The following is a 21891-nucleotide window of genomic DNA, read 5'->3' as shown; positions in this document are numbered from 1 at the left end:
GCCTCACAAGTAGGCTGTGAAGCTTCAAGGTGAGGACATCTCACAGAGACAGACTTCATTTCCTTAGAGTCCTGCGAAAAAAATCAGGTAGAACAACGGCTGATGACCTCTTTCTATTGGTCCACGAAAGAAAGTGTCCTCACATATTGCATTACAGTATGGTACGCTGGTTTAACTGCTGCGGACAGGAAGGCACTACAGAGAGTGATCAATTCGGCACAAGAAACCATTGGTTACCCTCTAATACCATTGGATGACATCACCAGGTCTCGCTGCTTTAGCAGATTAAGGATGATACTCAAGAGATGATTCACACCTTGGTCAGTGTCTCTTCACACTTCTACCATCGGGCAGAAGACATTGAAGCATAGCCAACCGAACAAATAGATTTAAAAATAGTTTCTATCCTTGGGCTCTCAAACTCTTAAACACAATCACTCCACACACACATGGAAATGTATGACTAGTTTTTCTTTTTACTCCCTAATTGCTTGCATAGGGATTAGTCTTTATACTATTTATATTGTTTGTATTTTTGGTCATGGATTGCACCAGTGAGGCTAAAACCAATTTCGTTGTATACATGATGTACAATGACAATAAAGGCTATACTATACATGCTCTGTTTCTCTATAAATAAAATGTCTCTTGTTAGGAGCTTGCATACTTTTCAATTTCAGCAAAGCGGGTTCTTCTCCAAGTATATTCTAAGTCTATGGAGTGTTATAGACCTAGATGAGCTGATCCAATGGCATTTGTAGGCACTCAAGAGTGACAAAAGCCGTGTTGCAGGGTTGTGTTGTAGACTTTGCCCCTTCGGAGTATGTGCAATATCACAGTAGGAAGTTAGCACCCACCCCTTTCCTAAGAATGAAATATTTTAGAAAATATTAAAAAGGCAGAATATATTTCCCTGGATGAGAAATGGAGAAACATGTTTTAAAGACAAAGCAGCTCCTGCCTTCCTGCCTCCCCCCCCCCTTTTGTCAATGGGCCAGAGGCAGAAACCTAATCCTTTGTCAAAGGACCATCATCTGCCACACAATAGGACCCATCTAGCAAGAGAAACTCACCACATGGCACCTGGGAAGATTACATCAGCCAGCAAGGCTAGCTAAGACCCCCACCCCCTGGGAGTCTGACAACCAATCAGGATACTCTTTCTGGGCCCCAGGAAGTCCAAAGCCAGAGAGGGCATAAGGCCCAGAGACTCGCAGCATCTCGCCCCTTTTCTGTTCAGGAACTCAAACCATGTGATCCTGTCCACCATTAAACCATCTTTCCAAGCAGCACTCTCCATGTTTCCAGTGTCTTTTTTACCACTTGGAGCTGAACCCAGAAGGATATTTCTTCTTACAATCACAATGCACAAAAAAGGCGTGTGTGTGAAAGTTTGCATCACAACACCACAATACTGTTATTGCCAATGTATTTCTACTGGCCTGCCCATCAGTGGACACCATTGGTGATGTCCACCACCAGTGGACATCACCATTATTTCAAGTGATCAAAGATCTAGAAGAAAATAAAACAGTTGTAAGCAGTGCCTGTTGTGATGGTGGGATGAATAACTTTTTTATTTGTATCTTATGATGCATAAAAGAAAATATTTTGAAAAGATTTGTTTCAGAGATTACATCTAACTGGTCTAAGCATCATTTTCTCTCCCTAAGCAAAGTTTATTTTATTGAGAAAAAAAAATCAAGGTCATAGTTGAAATACATTTGCTCTACATTTTGCAACACCTGAAGTTGACTCTTGGTTATGTAAACACAATGTCTCTATTGTTTTTCAACTTCTAAAAGCTTTTTCTATCAATCATAGGCTTCATACTTGCATTGTTAAAAAAAATGGAACAATTCAATCCATGTTTGCTAGCAATAGATTTCTGTACCTTTCTTCTCCCTTTTCGTCTTTGGCAAAAAAAAAAAAAAAAAACCTATGGTGGCATCTACTGCATCTGTTTTTTGAGTTAAAAAAAACTTGCTTTTGCATAAATTTAGAAATCTATTTGGGGATGGCTAAATCACACCACAATCTTTCCAAATGCAGTGTTCACTCTTCTGCTTACAAGACATGGCAAACATTTACATAAATGAAAGAGAGCAACTTAAGGATACCTTTAAAGGTAAAGGTTCCCCTTGCACATATGTACTAGTCGTTCCCGACTCTAGGGGACGGTGCTCATCTCCGTTTCAAAGCCGAAGAGCCAGCGCTGTCCGAAGATGTCTCCATGGTCATGTGTCCGGCATGACTAAATGCCAAAGGCACATGGAACGCTGTTACCTTCCCACCAAAGGTGATCCGTATTTTTCTACTTGCATTTTTTACGTGCTTTCAAACTGCTAGGTTGACAGAAGCTGGGAGAAGTAATGGGAGCTCACCCCGTTACACAGCACTAGGGATTCGAAACGCTGAACTGCCGACCTTTCGATTGACAAGCTCAGTGTCTTAGCCATTGAGCCACCGCATCCCTTGCAAGGATACCTTTAGGGTAAAGATTGAAGATGCTTCCTGCTCCTGGTAATTCTATTGAGCCTACTAATTATAAGTCAAGCCAGCTCCTATCTATCTCATCTTATCACTAGAGAAAGATTAATGTTATAAACCCTGAACTATCATAAACATATGACAGAGGTGATAAACTTATTCTTCTCTTGAATCAATTCTAGCATTTGCCCGACTGCCACCTCTGCTTATTTGACGAGCCAAAGTACTGAACTACTTTCCCCAGCTAATGGTTAATTTCTGACTTACACAGGCACTTGTGAGTCATCCAAGCTCTCTGTCTATTTGTTAAACAAGCCTGGGCATGCTTTTTTGTGTAAAAAAAAAAAAAGAATTAAAATATTGTCCTGCACTGGGCCCAAAAGCAAAGCCACCACAAATGCAGTATGATACCAAATGTCATTATCATTACTAACATAGTATATAGCATTGTAATAATGCTGCACTCTTTAACAACATACTTTTCAGCTTGTACTCTATGCAGGACACTTTTTATCTAACAAATAGAAAACATTATATAATTATTGTTTAATTTTAATTTAATTTAATTTTTGACAGTGCAATGGAGCTATGTCAAATTCAACACATGTGTTATGACCTTTGTAGGCCTCTTAACCACTTACCTTATGCAAGAAGGAAGCGGTAATATTTTAGCTATTGTTAATTTAATCTGGCTACTACTTTTTATGTTCACAGGACTATATCTACTAGATTGAAAAACCCCAGGTCTACCAGATTTTAACCTATTTATTTTGCTAGCATTGCAAGAGAGACATTGACGTGCATTGTCACTAACTTTTCTAACATTTTTCTAAGCACCAGCAATCCGTCAAGCACTTTTGAAAAGGAGGTTAGCAGCAGTCTTCCCATTCCTTAGCTTGACTGAAATAGATTTTCTAAAAGTCACTTCCCATTGCAAAAGCCCAAAACAGACCTCATTAACTTCTGAGAATGGCAAGAGTGCCTTGGAGAATTTGAAATCCTGTCTAGATTGCAATCCTGTAATCTATGCCAGAAACCTTGGAACTAGACCAGAATCTAGTTAGGGTTCTGCAATAATTGTTGTTGTTGTTAGTCATGAAGTTGTGTCTGACCTATCACAACCCCATGGACAATGTTCCTCCAGGCCTTCCTGTCCTCTACCATCCCCCAGAGTCCATTTAATCTCACGCCTACGCCTTCAGTGACTCCATCCAGCCACCTCGTTCTCCGTCATCCCCTTCTTTTGCCCTCAATCGTTCCCAGCATTAGGCTCTTCTTCAGTGAGTCCTTCCTTCTCATTAGGTGGCCAAGTATCTGCAATAATTACATCCATTCAAATCACAGCTCTTCTTTAAACATATATGGTCTGCCAATGTTGTATGTTAATATTACACGAGGCAAGGAGTTTCCCCTTGATGTACAGCCTAACCTAAGAGATCAACAAAGCAAAGGCTGATATAAGAATTCCTTGGTTATATAGCAGTTTTAAAAATTATTCTTCAAGTCCATAGCTATAAACCCCACATATATTTTCAGTTCTTTGATCTGATTTTATTGGGCAAATTCTTCAATAAGTTTTATACAAGAAGCAATCCATGATATCTCTTGCACCTTCTTTGTTGTACTCCTTCCAAAAACTTTTCTTTCCCTCTCAAACTGGCAGCAATTGCAAATACATACAAAATGACTCAAGCTCATAATGCAACATGGATTGTTCCTATGTAAAAGCAAAACATGATTAGTTAACATTAGCCTTGCTCATTTTGGGATCCAGACAGACAGATCCTAAGCCACTCATGAATTCTGCCTCTTTGATATAGATAATAATTCTTCAAGGAATTTTTTTTTTAAAAAAATAAAATTTCTCAAGTGGTGAAATGTTTTCTCTGCAGTGAGAAAGGAGAAACAGGGGGACAAAACAGTGGTTCACTGCAAATAAGATTCTGTTATCCTTAATATCTGTGCTTAGTATGAATTCTCTTCCAGATTAAAAATAAGATTAAGACATATCCTGGAAAATGAGAAATTCCCTGAGGATGGGACAAGTTCCAGCACAAATTCGAAAGCTTAGAAGATAAAACACTGGTCCTAGTAACCGACTCAGATTGGATCCTGCAACATTATCCTGGGACACGTATATTTGCCTTCATTTGTGATTAATTGAACAGTACATTAATTTGAATTGTAATTCTTGAGGTTTACTTCATATATTGTATTAATCCTACATTGGTTGTGAGATGAAATGTGGAATGGGAGTGTTGCTAACAAAGAACCTTTTAACAATATTTATTATTCTCAAATCAGTTTTTGCATTACAGTTAAACAGATTATAAATAATCAGTGGTGTAATTGTCTTATTGGCCATGTAAGAAATGAGGGGGTGAAAAGTTTGCCATAGCAAAATTGTTGTTTTATTACACTCCAAAGAACAAATTTGGTGCTAAAACAAGTAGATAACATTCTTATTAAAATTTTAAAAAGTATTTTCTGGTTTCCAAATTAATGTATGGATTTGGTGTTACATGCTTATTATCTGGCAGCATTGTTTGTTTGCTTTTTTTTAAAAAAAAAACTTTGCTTGGAACTCAGTACTATATATAACATTACTTTAACCAGGAATATCCCATCCTTTTTTACATTTTTACTATCTTTGTTTAGAAGATTAGAGTTTCTAAATGCTCCTATTTTTCTTACTCTTTTTCAGTATGGTTCAGTAATCCTATTCATGCAGCTGCCCCATGAATTAAAGAGATTATCAAAGTTATGACGTAAATGAGGAACATAAGTTGCTTCTGTTCATATTTGGTTTGTTGGTAAATATCCAAAACTCAATAGGGTATGAGGTAGAATATGTCACAACAAGATGCAACATGTGGCTGATAAATGGATGTGTTTATTGGTATAATACTTGCATTTTAATTAGATCGTTGTTTCTCTTATACAGTATTCCTTTTGGGATAAGTATCCACATTGGACTATAGCACCTTGAGTTTTATCAATCTGAATAAGACTCAACTACATATCAATCTGAATAAAATTTGGCTACATATCAATATTTATATTAAATATGTTACTTATTAAATGGCAAAATGGAATATTGCTTTGATTTTGTGAAAGAATTTGGGTTTTATGCATGTCTAATGGCTCTTGTAATTCCATCTTGAGTTGCTTAATGACAACACCACCTCTTCAATACATACGTAAATTAACTTCTGCCCCACAAAAAAATTACACTTACTTCAGGGCAGGTCAATGTATTTATAATACAAATGAAACCAAATTCAAAGTAGATCTCTGATCTCTTCTTGCCCCACCCAAATACAATTCATCACAGAAAGTGTGTACTGTATGTGTGTGTATGTATATATAAATAAATAATTGTTGAAGTGTGTTCATGTTGCAATGCAAATTCCAGTAACATTATCAATCTTGGACAATGGTATGCTATAGAAGGACTCTTATTTTTTCCCCCTGCAGAGTTGTTCTTAAAGATCCAGCCAAGGTTTCACAGAGTCATGTTTTATATTGCTTTTGACCTTTTCAAAATGGCTGCTCCAACATCTTTGTGGAATCGAAATGACCTTCTCCAGATAATTCCTGGATTGATCATGGCCTTTTTTTTTTTTTATCTGTTCAGATTGCCGTGTCATCCCTATGGCCTTGGTCCTTTATTAAATGCATCCTTCTAGGAAAAACCTTTTTGCTGATAATTTCTGGGCAAATTCACAGGATATAAGCCTTTGAGACACTAATGAATGATTTCATAGTTTATTTAGCTTTTGAGCTCTTTTGACAGAAGCATTTATTAAGCCACCTTCTTATTGGAGATTAAATGGTCATAGCATTCCCATAGTCCTGTCTTTATCCTTCAGCAAGAATAAAGGATTTATAAATTGTGCTGAATGTGTTCCCCTACAGTATAAACAACAACGTATATCAGTACTCTTCCTTTTTCTTTATAGAATTGTGAATCTCACTGAAAGAAAACAAATCTTACTTTCTATTCAGGCCAAGCTGCAGGATAATTAAAACTGAAGGATTCTAGTACAGGAAATAGTGCCATTTTCTTTTGTCTTAGTGGTCTGATTTAAACTATGACTTTGGGCACCATGCTACAGAAGCTCGGAAAAACAATGTTCAGGAAGCTTGAATAAATACTCTACTGAAAGACTGGATTTATTTTCCAAGAGACTTGCACAGGCTTGCATTGCTAACCACATCTTGATTTTACATACTCCAGATCTCTATAGGAATAAATATGGAACCAGAGCCATCCCAATGTGAAAACTTGCAAGCAAATTATATCCAAATTCTGAAAATCAATAGACAGTTATGGCCAATTGGTATTATAAGAATGTGTATCTAAGCAGCAATATAAAATAGAAAGAGCTCTTTGATTTATCTGCAATTATCTTTCGTAAACTACAGCATTCTCACTACAATTTTAGTTGATATTCAGCTTGCTGTGAATATCTAAAGTATGTTAATCTTTCCTAATCATATATCTTCTAGATATGTTGAATTATAATCCCACAATCCAGTCAATGTGATTTTGGGAAATTACGGCAGTTTACTCCACACATCTGGGGAATACTACATTGGAGAAAATATAAGTAGGCTTTCTTAATAAAAAGCAACCTGGTGAAACCTCACATGACATGGGTTTAAACCTTGACAGTTTGGGCAAGTAAGACTTGGCAAAGTGCTCTCATATTCCTCTAATCAAAAAAGAAAAGTATTATTAGCCACAGATCTATTGCTAACATCAACAATTAAAAAAAGATATACATAACACTTCTGTAGAAAATAACTTGAAATTATTTAAATCAGTTGGATACGATCCAAAAAATGGTTAAAAAAACTCCCTTAGCTTCATAATCTCCTTTCATTTAAAATAATTTGAATACTTTTCAAGAATATTCTGATCCTCATTAATGATGTTGGATCAACATTGATGATATAAAAATGGTGGGAAAAGGGACAACTGAATATAAATTTGAATTAATTAACATATCATTAGTGAAAGAACAGAAAAGAGAACCAAGAAAAAAAGTTGCGGAAACATACCAACTCTTTCCTATGTACAGATGTGCTTACTTAATGTTCCTTTTTGACAGTCATATTTTCCCCCTCAACTGTTAACCTTTTTTAAAGATCAGTTCCATCTTGAGATGAAATAAATATATTCCACGGGCTGAATATAGATATTTGCAAAGGTTGCCTGCATCTATCAATCAGCAATGAAGTGGCAATACAATAAGAATATCTCTTTAAAGTTATACACAATATATTGGACTGCAGTACAATACTTGGAAGTTAGAACAACAAGAACTGAAGAGGAAACCTGTTTAAGGCTGCAACAATCTTATACACACTAATCAAAGTTCAAGTGCTGTTGAACCAGCTGAACTCACTTTAGAGCAGGAATGAAAAATATTTTGCTATCAGACAGCAACTTTTTGCATACTCAGAAGGGATGATTAGAATAAACTGACTTTTGATGGCCCATCCTGAACTGAAAGCTTTGCAGGGTTTGGCATCAGATTCTATTCCATCATCATCAACACAATAAAACTTGTACCAGTTTGCCATAAAACTCACAGGATCCAAAATCACCCAGATGAGGGCTGTCATTGGATTGTGTCAATGTCTTTTTAGAGGCCAAGGCAACTGCCCCCCACAGGGACCAGGCTGCTTCCAGAGTATGTTTCAACATTCAAAACTCTCAAATGCTTTTCATTCTAAGCAGAAAAATTAACCAGTTAATATTTAAACCCTAAGAGTTGCTTCCCCAAACATTCCCATTTAATTCTTTTGCTGTAGTAGTAAAGGAAAGGGCAGTCAAACGAATCCTTTGCTCCAAGTTTAAAAAAAATAACCCCGACATCAGTTTCAAAGACTTCCGCAAAGTGCGCACGAGCCTTCATGTCACCAGAAGGAAACATTTCTATTTGAACTAACTCCCTTACAAAGACCACTTTCCTTCAGGAACAGAGAAGCCTAGGCAGGATGAAACAGCTGCGTGTGGGGGGGATAAGGCGATTCCCGGATAAGGATCCCAGAGCAGAGCTACCTTCGCTGAGCCACGAGGTGCCCTTGGGCCACGCACTCAAGAGCCTGCAAGGATGCTGCGGAGATAAAATCGTGGCAAGCATGAAGGGATGGAGAAGAGGGCTCTCCCCAGCCTCTATTTTACTGATTTTACCTTCAAGGGTTATCTGAGAGGCTAGTATTAAGGATCCCTCTGACCAAAAAAAATATCCCATCCGATTGAGATAATTTACTTGCAGAAATAAGTAGCTGATACAATTTTTTTCTCTTTAAAAAAAAAAAAAAGGAATGAAGAAGGCAAGGTACCTAGAACTTGTAAAGCCCCCTGGAGGATTTGTCAGACAACACCCCCCCTCCTCCTCCCCCCATCCCACCCCACCCCAGGCGAAGGCACATCCTCAGCCCCGGCAGCATTTACCTCAAAGCGCCCGAGACTGGAGCTCTTGGAGCGCGATTTCTTGCGGAGATAGACCGAGAAAAACCTGCGCACCGTGAACTTCTTCATGTTCGTTTCCATCGCTAGGGCAAGCCGTTCGCCCCAAGCGTTAAAGCCATCCGAGGAAGGGAAGGAAGAGGGCGCGTCTTCTCCCTGAGCTGGCCGCGGTCCTTTGGCGAATTCATCCGGTCCCGGGGCGAGCGGAGCCCCGCCGAGCCAGCCTTCGCCAAGCAAAGGAGGCGTGGGGCGATCAACTTACTGGCCGGAGCGGCTCTTTCCCCCGCCCGTGTTTACATTTCATCGCTGCATGCGAGCCCAACTCTCTTCCTCTCCGCCTTCTGCTCCACCACCCTCACCCCCCTCCGCTCGCCTCGGTCCTCTCAACGGCCAATCGGAGCCGGCTTTTCCCGCCTGCAGAAGCCGCTGGTTTGTCCAGCGAGATCTCCTCCGAGCGCTCTTAGCCCCGCAGAGAGGCGAGGGAAGGTTAGAGGAGCCGCTTCAGGAGCACAGGACCGGGCTTGTCTTTGGCGTCCCTCGCTAAGCAGCCGGTCAGTTTCCTGGCTTCTGGGATCGCGCGATAGAAGGGAGCGCCCCGTTGCCGCTCTCCGGCTCGACGTGGGTTGGGAACTGCAGCGCGGAGAGAGCTATAATTATCTTGGCCTGGGAAGCGATGAGCTCTCACAAAGGAGATTCTCCTGGGAGATCCTGCAGGCAGGCAGGCCGCTACCGCCCCAAGCTGCTTCCCAAGTCTTTTTTTTTCACTGCCGCTGCTCCGTCGGACGTCTCACTTTTTCAGACTTTCAACGCAGATCGGAGCCTTCAGACCTTTCAGTCAAATGCAGTAAATTATTAAATTTAGATATAGAACCCAATGTTCCCACGGATGCCTTCCTGCTGAGTTGGACTACAGTTCCTACAATCTCTGGTTTTAACCCAGCCGTTCTCCAAGCTGGCTGAAAGTTGCCCCTAATGTAGTATAATAATGCACACCAGGGCTGGGGAAGACAGAGCCAGGGCCAAACTTTTCTATGGTTAAAAGAATACATGCATCTTTTTTTTTTTTTAATTTGATTTATATGCCGCCCTTCTCCGGAGACTCAGGGCGGCTTATAATGCGCTAAGCAATAGCCTTCATCCTTTTGTATATTTATACAAAGTCAAAGTTTTCTTTTGTTTGCAAGTGCATAACATCGTATTAGAATCCCAGTGTCAAGAACTAGGCAACATTTATCTGACTTTGGGTCAATGTTAATTCCTGTGGAGTTAACCAGTTTTAACTATTGGTGCGTACCTGCACAAACCCCTGCAGTCTTGGCAAGATTTCAGAAGTGATCTTGCTTTCTTCCTAGGGTTGAGAGGAGACTGGCCCATAGTCACCTAGCTAGCCTCAGGCAGGACTAGAACTCACAGTCTCCTGGTTTTCAGCCTGGGGCCTTAACCATTACAGATAGTTCTTGACTTACAATGACAATTAGGACCAGAAATTCCGTTGCTAAGCAAGACAGTCATTAAGTGAGTTGCGTCCGATTATACAACTTTTTTTTTGTTAAGCAAATCACTGCTTTTGTTAAGTGAATCACATGATCATTAAGCAAATCTGGCTTCCCCCATTAATCTTGCTTGCAGGAAGCCGGCTGGGATAGTCGCAAATGGTAATCATATGAACCTGGACAATGCAATCATGATAAAAATATGCTGGTTGCCAGATGCCCAAATATTGACCAGATGGCCATGGGGATGCTGTGATAATTGTAAGTACAAGGAACGGTCATAAGTCATTATTTGCAATGCCATTGTAACTTCAAATGGTCATTAAATGATTGGTTGAAAGTCAAGGACTACCCGTAAACCAAACTGGCTCTCATATAATGTATGCCCCAATGATTTTAAAAATGTAAAGAAGTACCTACTTGTAATCCTACGATGCTGTAATGTGGAATAAAAATGTTTACCAACAAAGATATCCTTTAGAAGGCCTAAGAATGTGAGCGAACATCTCCATAAACAGAACTGAGAAGCATATGTGATATTAATCATTTATATATGTTTTTATCTAATAAGCTAATGGAATCTTCCCGTGGCTATTTCTGTGGCTAGATTCATAAGCATTTCGGTCTGCAGGGGACCAGTAAACTAATGGGTCTGGGCTCTTGGTTGCCAAAATAACTTAACTACTTCTGAGGTACTTATTTCCTTCAAATCAGGAATGAAATGCATCAGTTTGGGCGAACCGGTAGTAATAAAAACTACCAGTTTGGGCGAACTGGTAGTAAAAAAATGCTACCGGTTCAATCAAACCGGTATTTCCAACAATCATCTGTGCCGCGCGATTTATATTCACTAGAAAGCAGGAAATCCTGCTTTCTAGTGAATCTAAATCGCGCGGCATAGCTGTCCCCCCCTCGCTGTTCTACTTACCTTCTTAAAGCCTCCTTTTTCCGTGTGAAGTGTGCATTTGGTGTGCACCAGGGGTGAAATGTAAAATTTGTTACTACCGGTTCTGTGGGCGTGGCTTGGTGGTGGGGGTAATGTGACTGGGTGGGCGTGGCCAACTTTTTTTTTTTTTTTTTTTACTTTTCAAAGCATTTTTTCTAATGCTTTGAAAAGCCTCTGGTGATCAAGCAACTCAGCTGGGATCGTCAGAGAGGCTTTTTAAAAAATGGTTTGAAAAGCCTCTTTGCCAATTAGGCAACTCAGCTGGGATCGTCAGAGACTTTTCAAAGCATTTTTTTTACCACCTCTTCGGCCAAGAGGTTGCAGAAAAAAATGCTTTGAAAAGCTTCTGAGGATCCCAGCTGAGCCACGTGATCATCAGTGGCTTTTTTTTTTACTTTTAAAAGCATTTTTTCGTCGGAAGAGGTTGTAGAAAAAATGGTTTTAAAAGTAAAAAAAAAAGCCTCTGATGATCGTGCGACTCAGCTGAGCATGGGGGGGGGCGCTCAGGGATTTTTGCTACCCGTTCTCCGAACCACCCGCCGCCATTGCTACCGGATCAGGCAATCCGGTCCAAACCGGGAGCATTTCACTCCTGGTGTGCACTGTGCATGCGCGGGCAGCAAACCGTGGCAAACCGCAGAGTATTTCACCACTGCTTCAAATGAACAAGTTTACTGAAGCCTATGCTACTAATTCCTCATGGAAACATTTATGGAGATTCTCAGTCATCCAGGTCATGGTTGTCCCAAAGGTACTTTTTCAGGAGGCAAATGGATTTTGTTTTTCTTTGAAGACGTTTCGCTTCTCATTCAAGAAGCGTTGAGGATTTGCCTCTGGTCTCAAAAACTCTCTAAAAGAATCCAAACGACCAGCTATCTGCAAGGAATCCTTCCATTCCCAACATCCAGGAAGAACTTCTTGGATGAGAAGTGAAATGTCTTCAAAGAAAAACAAGAAAGTCCAGTTGCCTCTTGAAAAAGCACCTTTGGGTCTTCATGGAAACATTTCTCTTTACTTTATCTGCAGAAGAAATGATCTCCGTTGTGCTGTAATAATTTCAGAGGAATTAATAAAGATCCCAGTTCTTTTTTCTCAAGTAATGGTTTAATTAAACATATTATTTTAACATTTCTCGGCAATGCTTACATTTTCTTTTAAACATTGAACATTCCTGGGAGTATGACAGAGCCTTTCCTTCCTCCCACCCTGAAACTGAATTTCTCAGATGACTTTTTATTGCTCAGTTGGGATGGGCCATCATGAGAAAAGCAGAAGCTTTTCTAGAAAAGCACAAAAATATAGAGGTTTATAGTCTTGTAAAAGTCCACTGTTATAGAATATAACACAGTATATATCCATTATAATTCTTATCTACTGTATTCAGAAGTTTCAGTACTTTCAGCTTAGCCAGCAGTGTTTTAGGTTTACCCAGTTAGCTTTTTACCTCTTGAAAACGTGTCTATGATACTTGGAGAAGAACTTGCTAGCAGAGGTCTTCTTGACCTTTCTCTGTCTAGCTAGTTAAAATATGTCAGGAGATGCTGGCCTCAGCTCTTAATTAATGTCTCTTTGTGGAACAGAAATAATAATAACAAAAAATACCACCGCCTTGCATCCGCAGTTCAAAAGCATCCATTATTTTTCTTTATCACTACTACTGTTATTGCTAGCATCATCAAACGTGTTCTATTATTTACATCTGCTGGATTTTGTGCATGGAAACAAGCATGCCAGAAAAGGAGAAATGGAAATAATTGTCCGTGCTGCAGATTAGACTTTGTGCTTCACTTCTGGATTTCAAGGAGTAAAAGATAAAGGTAAAGGTTCCCCTTGCACATATGTGCTAGTTGTTCCTGACTCTACGGGGCGGTGCTCATCTCCATTTCAAAGCCGAAGAGCCAGCACTGTCTGAAGACATCTCCATGGTCATGTGGCCGACTAAAGGCCAAAGGCACATGGAATGCTGTTACCTTCCCACCAAAGATGGTCCCTGTTTTTCTACTTGCATTTTTTACGTGCTTTCAAACTGCTAGGTTGGCAGAAGCTGGGACAAATAATAGGAGCTCATCCCATTACACAGCACTAGGGATTCAAACCACTGAACTGCCAGCCTTTTGATCGACAAGCTCAGCATCTTACCCACTGAGCCACTGCATTCAAGGGGATGCCTATCAACAAATCATAATCTGCCTCTGCCTCTTACTTTACAAACTCAGAACAGAATTATGGTGTCCAGGGAAATTAGCTCTTTTCCCAGTGTTGCTTTCCTGATTTAAGTTGAATGCAGACTTACCCCAGCCTAAATTGTTTTTGTGTGTCAGCATGAGGGGCATTATGCCAGCAAGCACCATTCTTCTACAATACTTCTAGTCCATTTTAATAGGCTTTCTAGCCCAAGGGTCCACAATAATAAGCAAAGAGGGAAAGTCTATATGAGGTAAGATGGGAAAGTAAGAAATCTAGACAGCTAGGTTGTTTTCGTTGTTTTTTCAACAGATAACACAGGGTGTCTCCCATTAGCTTTTCGGATGAGGCATGCCTTGTTGACTTCACTTTCATTCTTCCAGTTTCCCATCTAAAGTCTTGTTTCCTCTCTAGGGCTAAGCCATCATCTTATAGTTGTGCTAGTATTAGAGGTTGCCCTGCAACTCCGCCACTGGAAGAGGAGTTCATGTATGTGTCTGGAGCACTGACATTGCCTTTTTTGTGGAAAGAACAGATTGACTCTGCAAACTAAATTTAGTAGAAAATTCTCATATGGCATTTGTGCTTTTGAACAGTGGTGTTTAAATTCAAAGCATGCCTTTAGCCCACTTAAAAATTGAGAGAGAAAGACTGCCAAAAAACCAAAACAAAGTCCATGTAATCTTCTTGAAAATTAAGGTAGGAGTGGTTTGCTACTGTCATTACATTCTTTTGGGATTCCAGTCTTACCTTAGGTTTGGTATTACTTGGTTAGTGGAAATTTCTTTGGTCTTTTTAAGATAACAGCCCAGAGTTCATTGGAGTTTGGCCGCTAATAAATGTAAATAAATCAAATAATAATGATAACTTAAATAAATGAGGAACCAAAGAAAATTAAAGTGAACAAATCTTCTTAGCCTCCCCTTTGTTTACAAGCCTGATTTAGATGTAGTTTGAGTGCATTTTATCAGTAAATCCAACTGAATTCAGTGGAAACTACATTCTTACTAGATGGCTTTAAGGCAGCCATAATCTCTCAGAAGATGACTGTCGCTCAGCCATGATCCCCTTAGGTGGCTATTTGATCTTGAAAAAGATAAACAGATTTGGATCTGATTAGTATATCAGTGAGAGATTATCTCGCCAAACTCTATGCTGATTTGTGAAAATCCTAAAAGAATGGCTACCCTTTATCAAGAGTCACCTGGAGTTAAGATCAATTTACAAGAGCTTGTCCTTCATAAGGATTCCTTATAAATTACATTCTTGTGGGAATCAGGATACATTAGTGGAAATTGGAAGAAAGCTGTTTTGGGCAAAACACTAGGAAAAGCATCCTTATAGTTAGAATTGTTTTGAGACTGGAATGATTGTCTCAAAAATGTATTTAAGAGAAGGCTACTATAAATTTCTCTAGAGAGTTGGATCAGATGATCTACTTGCTCACTTTGTGGACATAATCTACACGATATCATTAACCTAAAAGTTCTGGAATCTTTAAAAGCCAATTGTTAGAAGAAAAACAGAAGATCTCTGATTTTGTATACAATTGACCAGGATGAGATTTGGATAGTAATATAAGTTAGCTGTCAAAATTATTTCTCATAAGTCTGAATCTGACATTTGGTTGGACAGCAACCATTTCCACAATGATTCCAATAAAAATGCACAAGTGAAAAAAAATTATCATAGTAATAGCCTTATCACAAATAATAACTGGCAACTGTCAGATCAATTTACAGTGTCAAAAACTGAGATTTGGAATTTATGTTAGTGACAAACTTTTCCTGCTGCAGAAGAAGATTGAAAGAAAAGCAACAAAACAGCTACTGTATGTATAAGGTAATGCATTATCAGTCAAAGTCAGGACTGACTTACATGCTCAAATCTACGGCAACATGCAAATAATTCAGAGTCTCATCAAGTATTATATATATGTAGTTTTAAGAGAATCACTGAACACTCCTATTTTGAGAAGCAAAGAGGCAAAAATAATATCGGGGCAATCAGAGTGAAGAAACTATTGATGGATAAATATTAAACACCTGCTCCCCAGCTGCTATTTCAAAATCACTGTTTTTCTGAAGTTGCTTTACATAAACAAATGCTATATGTGTTTGTGCACAGCATTTATTCAGTCCCTCAGGCCATAACAGTCAGATATCAATTTCCTATTGCTGTACACTATTTCCCAAGTTTCATGGGAAACAGTTATAATGTGTACAATATTACAACCTCAAATGTGTAGACTGGGCAGTCTAAGAAACATGCACATGGATGAGATGTTACTTAAGAGAAATTAAATGAAGATTTTATGTAAGCGAACTGCAAAAGTACAATTTATATATTCCCCACAACTTCTATGTAAACCCTGCAGAAGGACGGTGGCTAAGTAGCAAAACCTGTACATTTTACGCTACAATCCTGGTTCATTCCGCCCACATCTATAAGCAGGGCCGGATTTTCCTATAGGCTAACTAGGCTTCAGCCTAGGGCCTCAAGATCAAGAGGGGCCTACACAGTGGTGGGATTCTGGGGGTTCTAGGGGGTTCGGCCGAGCCCTTTGTTAAATTGCTGGCTCGCCCGCCCCTCACCTCCCACCCGCGCGGCGCCAGCCTACCGTAGCCAGGGGTGGGCAATTGTGGCTCTTTTACAACCTGTGGACTTCAACTTCCAGAATTCCTGAGACAGCTTGGCTGTCTGAGGAATTCTGGGAGTTGAAGGCCACAGGTTATAAAAGAGCCACAATTGCCCACCCCTTCCCTAGCCTGAGTTCTGCTGCCTGGGATCCACGTGGGCTGCCACGTGGTTCCCCACCGGCTCCGGACGCAAGAGAGCAGGATGGAGAAAGCCGCTTCCACGCCTTCACTTACCCTCACTCTCTGCTCTGTTGGATCGCCGGCCGTTTGCTTACCCCACCCACTCCCCATCTATTGCTGCCTCCGATGGCTAGAGGAAAAAAAAAACTTCAAATTCTTGCTGCGGGGCTTCAAAGGGCCGCCCTAGAGCCAGTGCTGCAGCCGAACCCTTTGTTAAATTGCTGGCTTGCCCCGCCCCTCCGCACCACTATTTATTGCCAATAAATAGTGGTGGGCGAGGGGCGGGGGAGCCAGCAATTTAACAAAGGGTTCGGTGTTTTTTTTTGTAATTTTATTGGCCCCCGGAGCTTCAGCATAGGCTAATTAGCCCTTGCTTAGATCGGCTCCCGACCCCCAGCTGATTTGCTCTCAGCTGTTTTGCTCATGGATCTGCTCCTTGCTTGCAAAGAGTGCTGATTTTTTCCCCCCTAGCTATACTGAAAAACGAAAGAGAAAGTAAAGCAGGCTGTTGGCTTTGCACGTTGGAAAATTAGGCAGGCAGATTTCTTTTTCCTCACCAAAAAAGGTAGGTGCAAACAACAGGAAATTTAGGGAAAAAGAGGAGATTTTAAAACACAAAAGAAAAAAAGCTCTATTTAACTAGGGAATTGTAATAATTGAGATACTATTAATTGTATATTGTGTTGAAAGCAGAAATGGTTAAGTTGTGGTTTGGAGGAATATATGGGGGAAATTATTTGGTTTATTATTATTGGTAAATATAATTAATTGATTTGTAAGAAATTGGATTGCATGGAAATAATTGGAATATTCATGTTCATATTGATTAATATACAAAAAAGGTAGTTATATAACTAATTGATTTATATTAAAATGTTGAATTCATATTAAACAACTGTAATATTACATAATTAACCAATGTGAGGATGGATATAAAAATAGATGACAATGGGAAGGGGTATAATATAGAATAGAAGGGAAAAATTGAATTTGATTAAGATTAGAGATGAGGATGAGGGTAATATTGGTTTTTTACAAAAATAGATGAGGAATAAATATGGCAAAAAGGAAATATAGAAATTGTAAATTTAATTGAAATGACTAAACACTGTTTAAATTTGTGAACCGGCCAAATACTCTGTTCAAAGAAAATACATTGTATGTTTGTATGTGTGTTTCTAATTATTGTTATTTATTCATATTTGTTCTCTTTTATTCTTTAAAGTTTAACAATTCATTCTTTATCTTAATATCTTTATATTTGTTTGGGGTTGGCTTTCTTCCCTTTCATCTTTTTTATTGTACAGCAATCTTTCTCCTCAAACCTACCACCTCTCTTTTCTTTCCTTCTTACTTTCTCTTCCTCCCCCTCTTCTTCTCCTCCCTACTTCCTCTTCCTTTCTCCTTCTCCTCCTCTCTTCCTCCCTCTCTCTCCTACTCTAATTTCCCTTCCCTTCCTTCATCCCTCTCTATTGCTGTATCCTTTTATGCATATGGACTACTCAGAGGGCTGAAAAAGTTATTTCTGACTGGTCCTCGCACTTTTGATCAGTCCTCGAACTTACGACTGTCCTTACATTTTACATTTTTGCCCTATCTTGTCACCATGGTGAAGAGAAGCAGTTGTGAAATGAGTGACATGGTTGTTAAGAAAGCTGCACGGGCATAAATGTGAGGATGGTCATAAGTGTGAGGACCGGTCAAAAGTGCGAGGCCCAGTCAGAAATGACTTTTTTCAGCCCTCTGAAAAAAGTCTATGCACATAGCCACGCCCACCCGGTCACATGACGAGCTACCCACGCCTACACAGTCACGTGACCAGCTAGCCACGCCCACCCAGTCACATGATTGCCAGCCACACCTCCAATTAAGCCACGCCCACAGAACCTGTTGTTACAAAATTGAATCCCACCACTGGTGAAAGGGCCTCCTAAGTGGAATAGCCTAGGGCCTCTTTCAATCTAAATCCGGCCCTGTCTATAAGCCTTAAAATCTATTGGCAAGCTGTGACAACAGTTCTGAGCTACATTACACAATTTGTTATAAGGTCACTTCTTTTGTTCATGTGAAACTTTATTTGATTGGCAGCTATTAGAAGTCAACCACAGGGAGCGCCTGTGCTGATTCTAGGACATCATCTGTCCTTAGCTGCAGCAGTAGAGGAGCACAGTAGAATGAGAAATACCGTATTTTTCAGAGTATAAGACGCACCTTTCCCCCCCAAAAAAGAGGGTGAAAATCTAGGTGCATCTTATACTCCGAATGTAGCCCCACCCAGCTTCTCAAACGAAGGTTTCAGAGGCTGAAAAAAACATCAGAAACGAAGTTTCAGAAAAGAAGCCCCCAAACAGAGCTTCAGAGGCTTTTTTTCTGAAGCTCTGTTTCGGAGGCTTTCAGAGGCAGAAAAGAAAGCAAAAAAAAAAAAAAAAGCAAGGCACAGAGTTCACAACCAAGGAACCTGTTGCTAAAATTCACCTCTGGGAACAGCTGATTGGGGATATTCTGGGAGGCTGATCCACCTATCAATCAGCTTTTTTCTTATTTTCCTCCCCAAAAACTAAGGTGCATCTTATACTCCGAAAAATACGGCATACATTTCCCAAAATCATGCAGAAGACAAGTTGCATAGTTATACACAACCTTGCTGATCACTATAGATCCGTGATAGCGAACCTATGGCACGCGTGCCCAAAGTCGCACACGAAGCCATGTCGCCCGGCACGCGCAGCCTTGCCTGTTTGTCTTCCAGGTTTCTGGTGCGCATACACGCACAACAATCAGCTCTCCTTCGCGTGTGTGGCAGTGCCGAAAACCAGTGTGCAAGCACTCAGTGCTGAAAAGGTTCACCATCATTGCTATAAATCAATGATTGACATCTGTCACCAACTGCAGCCAGCATTAAGTTTAGGTCTGAACAATAAAAGCCCAGCAACTTCATTATTGGGGACAATACGCTGACTCTGTAAACCACTTAGAGAGGGCTATGAAGCAGTATATAAGTCTAAGTGCTAGTGCTATTACATTACTGTTCTGTTTGGGTGGCAAAGACACTTTGGATAACTTGTGTCCATTGATCAGCCACTTAGCTTTGAGCTCATCTCTTGAATCAACATATTAGATGCTGATTCTGTTGTGTTGCCACATGGGATTGAGTTCATCTTTTGCCCCTGACATAGGTAATATTACCATACTCTGCTTACATTCATAACTATTCATTCATTACACGCACAACTATTTTTGTGAAGGGTTGTTGGTGCTCTCTGAGCCTGGTTGTTTTCTTGCAGACTTTTTATTACCCAAATTAGGTAACACCAACAGTGCTATCATCAGCCCTGATGATATTACCTAGTTTGGGTAATGAAATGTCTGTAAGAAAACAACCAGGCTCAGAGAGCATCAAGGACCCTTCATTTCAACCTTACAAATAGACTCTTTTACTGGAACCATTTTTGTACTGAAACAGCTGAGTGCTGAACTAAATGAGACTTGAACAGTATGAGCACAATTAATACACCATTCTGAAGGAGGAGATCATTTTTCTTTCTTTTGCCATGAGGGGTCGGCAACCTTAAACACTCGAAGAGCCAAAAAGGTCCTAACCGGAAGCCCCTTGTTCATTTCTGGAGCCGACCAGAAGTCCGGTTCCCCACCATAGAGTCTCCTAGCGTGGCATCCTTTTTCCCCCACCTGTCCTAACTGAAAACCCTATCAATTGTGGAGCTGACCGGAAAACCTGCTCCTTTCCATAGAGTCTCTTCCTGGTGTGCTGTGCTTTTCCTCCCCATAACCGGAAGCTCCTCTCAAAATTGTGGTGGTGACAGAGAGCCGCAGCAGAGGGATGAAAGAGCCACATGCGGCTCCAGAGCCGTGAATTGCTGACCCCTGGTCTAGAAGATTATAATTACCTGAAACTGTTACTTGATTTTCAAGGGAAGTTTAGGTAAACAACTGATATTCAGAGCAGGCTGAGGATTTCTCAAATTGTTCAGATTTTAATTCATGTAATGAACACTAATATGTAATATGGTTCTATCTAAAGACCTGAAATACATTTAAAAGGCTCTCCAAATAGGTCTAGGCCTGTGCTGGTGAACCTATGAAACGTGTGCTGGAAGCAGCATGCAGAACCATCCTGTGAGGTATGCGCGGCCTCACTGGCTCCTCTTCCACATTCCTGTGCACACACATGCGCCGATCAGCTGGCCATCGCGCACACGGGAGCGGCAAAACCCAGAAGAGCAACATTCCGTTGTGCATGCGCAGGTTGGCACCTGAACTTCTAGGTTTACGTCACGCGCATGTGCGATGGCCAGCTGTTCATCGGGCGCACATCCGTGTCAGAAACCAGAAGTTCGGGTGCCAGCTCGCACATCTAAACCATCACAATCTCCATGCATGTAGGCTAAGGAAAATGTTCTAAATTGTAAAATAGGCATGTTCCCACAATATTATTTTAACACATTTATTTTATTTAATTTTTGAATTTGTATACTGCCCTTCTCCCTAAGGACTCAGGGCGGTGTACAGCCACATAAAAACATAGACTACAAATATTAAAATACCATTAAAAGATATATATAAATTTGGCCCCATAATTAAAAACAGTAACAAACCAATTAAAACATTTAAAAAGTATTAGGCCAGCCCGGCTTGCTGGAAAAAGAAAGTTTTAAGGGCACGGTGGAAGGCACCGAGGTCTTGGATTCTCCTTATCTCTGGGGGCAGCTGATTCCAGAGGGTAGGTGCCCCCACAGAGAAGGCCCTCCCCCTGGGGGTCACCAGCCTACATTGTTTGGCTGATGGCACCCCGAGGAGGCCCTCTCTATGGGAGCGCACAGGTCGATGGGAGGCCGTCGGTAGCAGTAGGTGGTCTCAAAGATAACTAGGTCCTATGCCATCGAGCGCTTTAAAGGTGATAACCAACACCTTGAAGCGCACCCGGAAGACCACTGGGAGCCAGTGCAGCTCACGCAGAAAAGGTGTTATATGGGAGCGCCAGGTAGCTCCCATGACTACCCACGCGGCCGCATTCTGGACCAGTTGGACCTCCGGGTGCCCTTCAAGGGGAGCCCCATGTAGAGAGCGTTGCAGTAGTCCAGGCGAGAGGTGACGAGGGCATGAGTGACTGTGCACAGGGAATCCCGATCAAGAAAGGACCGCAACTGGCGGATCAGGCGAACCTGACAAAAAGTCCCCCTGGCAACAGCCGTCAGATTTTCCTCCAAGGACAGCTGCATATCCAGGAGGACTCCCATATTGCGAGCCCTCTCCGAAGGGGCCAAAGACTCGCCCCCAATAGTCAGTGATGGAGTCAACTGACTATATCGGGATGCCGGGAACCACAGCCACTCAGTCTTGGAAGGGTTGAGCCTGAGCCTGTTTCTCCCCATCCAGATCCGCACAGCCTCCAGGCATCGGGACATCACTTCAAGGGCACATTGCCCTGTGTTCTATTTATTAATAAAAGTTGCTCTT

The 21891-nt window shown here is 40.8% G+C and overlaps 1 protein-coding gene across 2 annotated transcripts in view; it reads right to left on the bottom strand.

Annotated features, from left to right (window-relative positions):
* Positions 1-21891, bottom strand: part of RPS6KA2 (ribosomal protein S6 kinase A2) — a 201082-nt gene that overhangs the window by 125566 nt on the left and 53625 nt on the right. The window contains exon 1 of one of the 2 annotated variants that reach the window (XM_070951329.1): positions 8960-9058. The exons of the other annotated variant lie outside the window; for it this stretch is intronic. Coding sequence (XP_070807430.1) covers positions 8960-9058 — 99 coding nt within the window. Of the gene's footprint in view, positions 1-8959; positions 9059-21891 lie in introns of those variants that run through there. 2 annotated transcript variants of the gene reach the window in all.

The sequence above is a fragment of the Pituophis catenifer genome, unplaced genomic scaffold (genome assembly GCF_029215685.1).
Source record: "Pituophis catenifer annectens isolate HBS135680 unplaced genomic scaffold, rPitCat1.0.hap2 SCAF_1, whole genome shotgun sequence".
Taxonomy (NCBI): domain Eukaryota; kingdom Metazoa; phylum Chordata; class Lepidosauria; order Squamata; family Colubridae; genus Pituophis; species Pituophis catenifer.
This window is presented reverse-complemented; position numbering and strand designations above follow the sequence as displayed.